The sequence below is a fragment of the Danio aesculapii genome, chromosome 2, assembly GCF_903798145.1.
Source record: "Danio aesculapii chromosome 2, fDanAes4.1, whole genome shotgun sequence".
Taxonomy (NCBI): domain Eukaryota; kingdom Metazoa; phylum Chordata; class Actinopteri; order Cypriniformes; family Danionidae; genus Danio; species Danio aesculapii.
The window spans coordinates 10,445,616-10,456,783 of record NC_079436.1 but is presented as its reverse complement, the minus strand read 5'-3'; the positions used below and the strand labels follow the sequence as shown (position 1 = coordinate 10,456,783).

Sequence of the window (11,168 nt, the reverse complement as noted above, 5' to 3'; positions counted from 1 at the left end):
CTGCTTATGTGTGTTTGTGTGGGTTACTCTTTCTTCCATCGTTTCACAAGTGTAATACCAGACATTACCGATAGGGGGGAGCCGCTGACTGGCATCCGTCGCACGTTATACACGCATGTGCATGACGTAGCGTAGTTCAACATGGGGGTATGTGTGCTTTAAATGTGCTAGTATGTGAATGTATGTGAATGATTACTCTTCTGATGCTTTCTTTTATTCACTATAGAAGTTTGGGCTGCAGTTTAAAGCCACTTTGGAGAATGTTACGAACGTAAGGCCTGAAGGGGAGGATTTCCGCTGGTATTTAAAGGTAAATGTGTTCATGTCGCTGATGTGTGCAGAAATATGACAGGATGTCTGTTGACTGATAATATTAAAGATACCACCCAAATTAAAAACATGGTAAAAACATAATATATTATACTATTATAGTGTTCACAACTTTGTTAATAAATGCTACAGCATACTGGTAGTATTATAGCAAACTAGTAATTACCAGTGGTGTAAAGAGTACCATTACTTGCCCAAAAATGTAGTGCAGGTAGAGTAAAAGTATCTGTTGTAAATATTACTCAAAGTATGAATAAAAAGCAGCCCTCTTAAAAGTACTTAAGAGTAGTATTACGCTGTGAAAAGTCTTCGCAGTTGTGCAGGGATGTGTAAACGTAACATTCTGTAGTGCATGTAGGGATATTCCTATATTCGTTTGTTCCTTCCAACCTTTCTTCCATTCTTTGTTTGTTCTGTCCTTCATTTATTTATTTGTTCATTCGTTCATTCCTTTCTTAGTTTGTTCAGTTCTTCCTTGAATCCCTACTTCAATTGGCCCTTCGTTTGTTGGTTTGTATATATTTTTGTTCATTTTTTTATTAGGTCCTTAGTTCTGTCCCTCCTTCCTTCATTCATTTGTTCGTTCGTTCCTTCATTCATTTAGTCCTTCCTTCGTTCCTCCCTTCATTTGTTTGCTCATTCTTTCATTCATAATTTTTGTTTCTTCCTTCATTAGGTCCTTTGTTCATTAATTCGTTCCTTCCTTCCTTCCTTGAATCCTTCCATTTGGGCCTTCATTAGTTCAGTCTTTCTTTCCATTTTTCATTCGTTCAGTCATCATACAGTTGACATCATTTTATATTTTATTTTATTTTATTTTAATTTTTTTATTTAGTTTTTACAGTCGACATCTATTTTCTCATCAGTGACATCCAGTCTAATAAAAATCTGTCCGTCGATGTGTGTAAATATTTTGAACCTCTTCTTGGACATTTCTAATGCTTCCAAAAGGTTTGCTGCATTTATAAAGCGCCCATGTGTTGATGTTGTTCAGTATCATGTGATTTACTTTCTATGTGCGATTTGATTGGACAGGAATCACAGGACAGATTTTTCTGATTTAGCCAATCCCCATAGACAAGAAAAAATAAAGTAGTGACTGCAGGTTGAAGGAAAATAGTGGAGTAAACGTACCGATACTGCACTAAAAATGTACTCAAGGGAAAGTAAACGCACACATTTAAAAAAAAACTACTTAGTAAATTACAATTCCTGAGAAAAACTACTCAATTACAGTTATTTGAGTATTTGTAATTACTTACTTTAAACCACTGGTAATTACTGTTGTATACTTTAGTTTTAAAATGGTAAACTGTGGTGTATTGTAGAAATACAACAACTATATCAAAATAAACAAATGACCCAATACTGTCAACTACTGTTTTCTATATATGAGTACACCACAGTTTACTGTTTTAAAATACCATAGAGTTATTGTATATTATTATATATATTAATTCAAATACTTTACTATAGTACTGAGGTAAAGTTGGTTTTATATTTGCACATTCTGCCTTTTCCTTAATAATATCATTTCAGAAAAGTATTTCTAAATGGGAAAATCATATTCGCAGCCAATGACTATCAAAGTACAGCATTGTTCACAGTCAATTAAATAGTACTAATGTTGTTTTGAAGTCGTAGTCTGGTTCCAAAACAATATTTACTGGAGTATTTCGTTTCACGTCGGTACATTATAATGTCAGCTGTAAGTGTTTTTCAGGGTCCATAACTATAATGTATTTTAGATTGGTAGAAGCTTATGTAGAATCAGTTGTTTATGTGAAGAATACTGACAGTGTTATCTGTGTTCATGTGATTTTAATGGGTTCTTGACTATTTCAGCTGAAGTGTGGGAATTGTGGCGAGGTGTCTGATAAATGGCAGTACATCACTTTACTGGTAGGTTGCAAAGTGTATGAAATCAATGATATAACGACATCTAAAGAAATGGTTTTAAATGTGCATTTCATAGTACGTTAACTCAGTGTTTCCCAACACTGTTCCTGAAGGCACACCAACAGTTCACATTTTCAACCTGTCTCTAATCAAACACACCTGAATCAAGTTATCATAACATCAGAAGAGACTCCAACACCTGAAGTTAATGGGTCAGAAAAGGGAGACATCCAAAATATGTACTGTTGGTGTGCCTCCAGGAACAGGGTTGGGAAACACTTCGTTAACCAACTTTGGTTTTGAAAGGGGTTTAACCAATTGACAAACCATTACAGCATGATTTTTTTACAAGGTTAATTACCTTATACATTGCTCAGCATAATTGAGAACAGCCCATTTTGAGAATGAATATTTTTATCAATTTTTCAGTGAATATAGGTCATATTTTGGCGAATTTGAACAAAACAAATGTATTAAAGTGATATATTTATTAAAGTAATATTTTAGTCACCAAACATCTTTAGCAATAGAAAGATAACACATTTAAATTCATGTGACATATTGCAAAAAAGATCAGTGGTTAGCACTGTCGCCTCACAGCAAGAAGGTCGTTGGTTCGAGTCCCGGCTGGGTTTTTTTGGCATTTCTGTGTTGCGTTCTCTCCGTTCTCCCTCCAGGTGCTCCTTTTTCCCCCACAGTCCAAAGGCATGCACAGTAGGTGAATTGAATAAACTAAATTGGCCTTAGTGTATGTGTGTGAATGAGTGTGTATGGGTGTTTCCTAGTACTGGGTTGCAGCTGGAAGGGCATCCGCAGTGTAAAACTTATGCTGGATAAGTTGGTGGTTCATTCTGCTGTGACGACCCCTGATAAATAAAGGGACTAAGCCAAAGAAAATTAATGTTTCAAAACGTTTTTATGATGTTGTGTTGTGTAGTAATTATGTAGCGTTTTGGAGCTATTGTACATTATGCAGTCAACTGAAGATTATGAATTTTATTATTTCTTATAAAATATTGCAGCATTGTGAACAAATGTAACTTTTTTACATTAACTCAGTAAACATGAACTTGCTGAACAGATGGATTTAGCCTAAAAGTGTAAAGTTGTGACCGGGATGTCAAAATAAGAAACACGTTGTGAATAAATTAAAAATAAGAAGTTATGGTCGAAGTTTACTTGCTTTTATTTAAGATAAAGGTTTTTATTTAGAAAAATATTACTGTAAACTTTTATTTAGAACGTTGTTAAAATATACATGAATAAATTTGCAAACCTTCCAAATCTTCATTCATTCATTCCTTTTTCTTCGGCTTAGTCTCTTAATTCATCAGGTGTCGCCACAGTGGAATGAACCACCAACTTATCCAGCATATGTTTTACACAGCGGATGCCCTTCCAGCTGCAACCCAGTAGTGGAAAACATCCATCCACACTCTTTCACACACATACACTACGGCCAATGTAGTTTATTCATTTCACCTATACCACATGTCTTTGGACCATAGGGGAAACCGGAGCACCCAGAGGAAACACCAACACGGGGAGAACATGCAAACTGACCCAGCCGGGACTCGAACCAGCAACCTTCTTGCAGTGAGGTGATAGTGCTAACCACTGAGCCACCATGTCGCCCTCCAAATCTTCCTTTCTTTTTAATTTTGTATTTTTCTTTCATTTGATCGTTCATTCAGATTTTACTTTCACTGATACCAATATATGCACCGTACTTTTCTGCAAAAAGTGGATGTAGAAAATCATTAAAAAGTTTTGAAATCGTAGTATTATGTATAATGACCACCGGCTCTTTCCTCTTTTCAGGACAGTATGCCACTCAAAGGAGGAAGAGGAAGTGCTAGCATGGTGCAGAAGTGCAAACTATGTTCCCGGGAAAACTCAATAGGTAACCAGTAGACAGTAGTCTACATTTGAAATGGATCTTAAGACAAGAATCGGTGTTGTTCAATAGTTTTAGGACAACTCTGGAGAAAGGTTTTGATCCACCTCAAGTGTTGTTTTTCTTTACTTTATTTTATATATATATATAAACACACAGAACAAGAACAAACATTGGCCCATACTGTAGACATACAGAGGACAATATTAAGGAAAAGAAAAGAGACAACAAAAACGCATCATAGTCACAAGACATACAATCAAAACTAGAGAGGGTTATTTAACTTAACCTTAGAGGGGTCACTGAATTGCTCTTGATATGTAGATTTTTTTCAAATTGACCCCCAAGCAGCCGAAGCCTTTCTTATGGAGCTAGTCTTTAAAAATCTGAGTTTCTCCATCTAAATGATAGAAATCTTGTCAGAAATCCAGTTCTAGAATGAACGCGGTAAAGGTGATTTCTAGTTGTTAAGCACTAGTCTTTTAGCTACGAACATGGCTTGCTGTAAAGACTCTTGCATTGTTTGAGGGAGAGAAGATGTATTTTGTTAGAAGCCAAAGATTTGTTCGGCATCTGGTAGAAAAGGTCTTTTATAAGTCTTGGAGAAGTTGGAGTACCAGTCAAATATGTTGGTATTTGAGCAATGGCATGAGCAACCGTGACTTAAGACTTTACAGGACACTTATTAGATCAAAAATGGACTGTGGGAGCATAGTTTACTGATCTGCAAGGATATCATACATAAAGATGCTTGATTCAGTACATCCTACAGGACTGAGACTTGCTCTTGGAGCATACAGGACTTCTCCAACTTAAAGTTTATATAGGGCAGCAGGAGAAATGTCACTTTACAACAGAAGACTGAAACTGGCTCTCAACTATGAAGTCAAGCTGAAAGCTAATAAAGAAAATCCAGCATATTATACAGTTTTCCACCTTCAATATCAGCACCTATATGAAGCCAGACACAGATACATCAGACCTTTTGGAATTCAAATGAAAACTCACTTGGAGAAGTTGGAGATTAATCTGGATATAATAACAACGATGCATGTATGCCCTATACCACCTTGGTATATTAAAAAGCCATCTATTAAAATGCACCTGTCTCAGTATAAAAAAAGGGAAATCCACCCAAAAGTTTACCAGGAAGAATTTATAAATATCAGATGCAATCTACTAACTTATGTACCAGTGTATACAGATGGTTCAAAATCAGATGGATGAGTATCTGCTGCAGCAGTGATTGGTCTAGAGCAGGCATGTCCAAGCTCGGTCCTGGAGGGCCGGTGTCCTGCAAAGTTTAGTTCCAACCCCAATCAGACACACCTGGGCTAGCTAATCAAGCTCTTACTAGGCTTTCTAGAAACATCCGTGCAGGTGTGTTGAGGCAAGTTGGAGCTAAAATCTGCAGGACACCGGCCCTCCAGGACCGAGTTTGGACACCCCTGGTCTAGAGTGTTTCAGAAAGAGTATTCCCGGACAAAGCTTGAAATTCACAGCTGGAGCTTGTGCACTGTTTTTAACTCTGGAACAAATAGAAAAAGAACAGCAACAGCAGTTTTTAAGTTGCATAGATCCGATGTCCTGCTTACAAGCACTTGAATCAATGAAAACTGATCATCCTACGATCTTTAACATAATAGAAAAAGTGGACCTTTTAAAGACTTTAATATTATTTTTTGCTGGATACCTTGTCATATGGGATTCATTGGAAACGAGCGTGCAGATAAAGCAGCTTAGGAAGCCCTACAGTTGGAGATAACAATGTAAAATTCCTGTGTCTAATATTAAACCTGTTTTAAATCTGTATATTAATGAGAAATGGTAAATGGAATGGGATGAATGTAGGAATAACAAATTGTATGGAGTGAATCCATTTGTAAATGAAAGAAATAATTACCATTTCCAAAATAGACATGACCAGGTTGTACATACAATCAGACACTCAAGACTTAAGCATATTTATTGAAAAGGGAAGAAAAACCTATTTGTGACTTGTGTACGAATATTTTGACGATAAAACATATTTTAATAGAATGTGTATTTTGAAATGATATTAGAAAACGTTTTTATTCGGGAAATATTTTAATGAAATGTTTCAAAAGCATGGGCGGCGCAGTAGGTAGTGCTGTCGCCTCACAGCAAGAAGGTCGCTGGTTCGAGCCTCGGCTGGGTCAGTTGGCGTTTCAGTGTGGAGTTTGCATGTTCTCCCTGCGTTCGTGTGGGTTTACTCCAGGTGCTCTGGTTTCCCCCACAGTCCAAAGACATGTGGTACAGGTGAATTGGATAGGCTAAATTTTCCGTAGAGTGTGAGTGAGTGTTTATGAATGATTCCCAGAGATGGGTTGCGGCTGGAAAGGCATCCGTTGCGTAAAAACGTGCTGGATAAGTTGGTGGTTCATTCCGCTGTGGCGTCCCCAGATTAATAAAGAGACTAAGCCGAAAAGAAAATGAATGAATGAATGTTTGAAAAGCTGCCTTCTGGAGCAATTTTAGAATATTTATGTTTAATCAAACTAAAAGATTGTATATGACTCTTTTCAGTGTTGTTGCTTCTTGTATACTTTCTGTTGCTTTTATAATGTGATTTGTTAAGAAACTGATTAGATGATTATATATTGTATATTTATTATTATATGTTTTGCCATGAATATAGCCAATGCTGCTGATATGGCATTAAAATCTAAATAAATAAATAAAATGAAGAGCAACCATGTGCTCTTCCATCTTGCATCTATCACACGTTGGTGAGACAGAAGGAAAGATTTTATGTAGCTTGGCTTTAGTGTAGTGTAGATGATGTACGACCTTGAAATGAATCAGAGTTCGAATCCCAAATCGTTTTCCCAGGCAACTTCAAATCTCATAGAGGATACTGTAAACTTCAAGTGTTGATGATTGGATACTAAGTAGTAAATGTACTTACCAAAACGTTATATATATATATATATATATATAAATATATAGGCGTTTCTCAGTGCTGGGTTTCAGCTGGAAGGGCATCCTCTGTGTAAAACATATGCTGAAATAGTTAGCGGTTCATTCCGCTGTGGTGACCCCTGATAAATTAGGGACTAAGCCGAAGAAAAATGAATGTTTATGCATATTTTGTTGGGTCAATATGTCTTTTTTTGGACTTACTTGATCTTGCTGTTTCCAGATATCCTGAAGGACACAATCACACCTTACAATGTAAGAAATGCCCCATTAATTTTGAGTATTGTTTATTATTTAAAGGGCTGGTCCACTACGATATGATCTTTTAAACTTTAGTTGATGTGTAATGTAGCTGTGTGAACTTAAACAGCATCTCTGAATGTAAGGCGCTCAATATTCAATGCAAAGGGAGGCATTGGCTTTTAAAGAGTTAGCTTAGCAAAGCCTTCAGCGAACAAAATTTGTGTACTACAAAAAAAAATACATCCGGTTTAATGAGATCATAAACCCTTCAGGTTATGCACATACAGCCCATGCAGCAAAGGGTCGTGGTCAGAGGCGCTGTAATGTTATAGCAAAGAAGCTGAAATGCTGCTATTTCCACAGAGCTTCTTCTGTTTCTGTATTTCAGCTTCCAAAGGACACGACACAAATGGAAAAGTGCTTACAGTTTAATTTTATTTATATTCTAGAGAATTATAAAAAAAATATAGCTAGCATTTGACAAAGGACAGCATCCAGAATCTCTCCCAGTTCAGTGCTGGCTTTGGCTAAAACTCCTCAAAAAAAGGAACAGCTCCAACCAGAATAGCGAAGCTGTGGACAACCTGTAATTTTATTTGTTAAAATTGATCAATTACATGCACAGTTTCTAGCGTTAACGTTATGTTGTAGCGAGGACGTAAACAAGGATGGAAACAACAGGAAGTGCTGTTTGGCACAGCTAACAATTTAGCTACAAATTCATATTTATCAGTCAAATCTCTGTAAACAGCCACAATAGTCAGCAGTGCTGCAGTGTCTCTTTATGCGGCCGCTTTCCCTGCGTTCTATATCACAAATAACGAACTCGCAAATGATATGGGAAAGTTTCATATTACTTAAACATGCTTATGACCCGAATAAGCTCTCACTGACACAGCTACACTGACTGACAGTATTTACACAGCAGCGCATGCCCGGGACTGGACGTGATTCTTCCTGGTGACGTGGAGCCGATTCGCGAATCACAGCACATTATGTTAGCTGACCAATCAGAGCCTTTAGAGGGCAGGCTTTTGGAGGAACTAGGAAATATGACAGTCATTTTCATGTTAGCTGAGTAGCTGTATATAATCAAAGTAAGATATAGGAAAAAATAACGTGATTTTCTACAAGTGAAGCATGAGCACACATTGCTTTGCATCTTATAAACACAACCAAGTCTTAAAATTACACTCTGGACCACCCCTTTAAAAAAATGACAATGTACCAAGTGAAGAATGCAATTGTGTATGAATATTTATGGTTGCGTACTCTATTCTCCACTCAGTCACATTGGTATGTATATTTTCCTGTAGGCAGAAGACAGTGAAAGGTTTAAGACAGTCGTGCAGTTTGAGTGTCGAGGCTTGGAACCAGTCGATTTTCAACCTCAGGTGAGATTGATCCATATGAAATGATGTAATCTTTGCAGCTAAAAAATATTTGGGGTCATGAACATGATGAATGATTACAAATAAGATTTCACTAGTAAGCGCTTCACTATTCTCTCACAGACATCACTAGTCTCTCACTGTGCTGTGGTCTTGCTCATTTCTTCTTTAGTCTCTTCCACAGTTCACTGATCAGGGAGCTGTTTCATAAAAGTCATTTAGAGAAGTGGAGATTAAAGTCAAAAAGGTCGAGCATAGATGCATCGATTATGTTGTATGCTATCATGGCAAGTACAATAGAAGAAAGAGCTCAGAAATGAGGCACAGCTATGGTCACAGCGAGTGAGCCGTGTTTGTTTTTAGAGTTCAAAACTATAATAATTTAAACATAATAATCAGAAACGACAGCTTGCGACAAAGCAAGAGAGAAGGCAACATGTATTTGAGAATGCAAAGTTTACACAAACAGCAGTATAATATAGGCTGTCACGAGCATTATTATATTGTATTATATGATATTAATGTAAAATGCATATGTTAATCAGAAATATATCACAGACTGTCAAATTGCTTTATTTATGATAATTAATATTTTAATGAGGGTCATTGTCATGACGTAAGCATTACTATGTAATTATTATTATGTTATTCTAAACATTATAAGATAGCCGTAACTTATTTATATATATACACATTTATACAAATTTTTCCAGAGATTTTCAATCAGGTTTAGTTCAGGACTCTGAGCTGCCATTTCATTATTTTAATGTTTTTAGCTTTACCCTTTTAACTGTTTTACCTCATTGGATTGTTACAGGGCGCACCTTTCAAGTCAGTGTTTTTGGAGTTTGTTGCACTAACATAGTAGATAGCCATTAGCAACCGTTGCTAATTCACATCTTGAAGCCAGGAGATGAGGTTTTATTCATACAGCAACTGTACTAGAGTGCCATTTACACTAGTTTGTTTTTGTTTGAAAGTGCATAAGTATTGTTAAGGTCACACCCGGCATCCACACAACACATTTTGAAAATGTCAAACAACCTTTTTTAGGTGCTGAAATGCTGGTGTTGTGTTTTAGATTAGATTAGATTCAACTTTAATGTCATTACACATGTACAAGTACAATGCAACGAAATGCAGTACTTGTAGTATAGATATATTGAAATGCTAACATTTGAAGACTGAAGCACTGATATCTACAATCGCTCCCTAATTGGTCTTCAAGTCTCTGATTGATTCATCAAGTCCCTCTCATGTGACCATAAAACAACCAATAGCCTGCAAGTGTGAATGCTGGTAAAATAGGTGCATGCCCAGGTAGTGTGAATGGTCATGCATAAGTGTTTTAGGCTGGGTCAGGTAGTGTGTACACAAATCCTATTTCTGATACACAATCTTCTTTCATTTTAGTCTCTATTTCAGAGGTTGCTACAGTGGATTGAACTGCCAACTATTCCAGCATATGTTTTATGTAGCGGATGCCCTTCCAGCCGCAACCCAGTATTGGGAAACACCCATACACACACACACTCATACACTATAGACAATTTAGTTTATTCAATTCTCCTATAGCGCATGTCTTTGGACTGTGACTCAAACCAGTGACCTTCTTGCTGTGAGACGACGGTGCTAACCACTGAGCCACTGTGCTACCTGAAACATATTAAAAATGTCAATCTTTACGAGGTGCTTTATAGAGATGCACTGGTGTAAATGCAGCATTAGGTAAAGCAGTTGAAAAGGTAAAGCTGTAAGCATTAAAATAATCAAATGGCAGCCCAGAGTCCTAACCTAAACCTGATTGAAAATCTCTGCAAAATATATAAAGTTAAATTCAGCATAAGCCCCACCAACTCCCCCCAAACCTAAATGTTTTTGCTGCTCCACAGGCTGGTTTTGCTGCTAGCGGAGCAGAAACGTCCACCCAGTTCCCTGAAATCAACCTGCAAGAGAAAGTGAGCATTCTCTCAGTCATATCATAGCTTAAGTGAGTTCAGCAGGGTGTAACACCCTTGTGTTCATGTTACAGGACTGGACGGACTATGATGAGAAGGCCAGCGAATCTGTGGGTATCTATGAGGTCACACATCAGTTCGTCAAGTGCTAGAAAAGAGTCAGACTAAGGAACAACTGGATGAAGATCTGTTTGAAGTTCACTACACCCCACTTCAGTTTGTACACTTATTTAGTGAGATGGAGATGAATATTTAGGTTTACTCTTGGTTTACCAAATAAATAAAGAATGGGATGATTGCAATAGCGAGAGTATTTTGCATTTGAGAGTATTTGCATTTCTTGATATAAACAGTAGGGATTGAAGCAGGACAAGTGATATTATTATTTAAATTATACAGTAAAGGAATAAGATTTCAGCCTGATATGGTAATACAATTACTAAAACTTATTTCCATAAGTTATCAGTGTAAATGGAATATATTAGTTCTTAGTTCATCCAAACACAACAG

The 11,168-nt window shown here is 36.8% G+C and overlaps 1 protein-coding gene across 1 annotated transcript; it reads left to right on the top strand.

Annotated features, from left to right (window-relative positions):
• The first annotated feature begins 80 nt into the window (after window positions 1-80).
• On the top strand, window positions 81-10,960 carry czib (CXXC motif containing zinc binding protein). The gene is made up of 8 exons (XM_056466028.1): window positions 81-147; window positions 227-310; window positions 2,176-2,232; window positions 4,051-4,132; window positions 7,290-7,321; window positions 8,626-8,703; window positions 10,593-10,658; window positions 10,733-10,960. The coding sequence occupies exons 1-8, from the start codon at window positions 142-144 to the stop codon at window positions 10,808-10,810; spliced, it is 483 nt and encodes a 160-aa protein (XP_056322003.1). The 5' UTR covers window positions 81-141; the 3' UTR covers window positions 10,811-10,960.
• The last annotated feature ends 208 nt before the right edge of the window (window positions 10,961-11,168 follow it).

Excerpts from the sequence above, each read along its gene's own strand:
- czib (XM_056466028.1), top strand. Across the intron at positions 2,233-4,050 it reads GGCAGTACATCACTTTACTG|GACAGTATGCCACTCAAAGG; the intron begins GTAGGTTGCAAA and ends TCCTCTTTTCAG. Across the intron at positions 4,133-7,289 it reads TTCCCGGGAAAACTCAATAG|ATATCCTGAAGGACACAATC; the intron begins GTAACCAGTAGA and ends TGCTGTTTCCAG.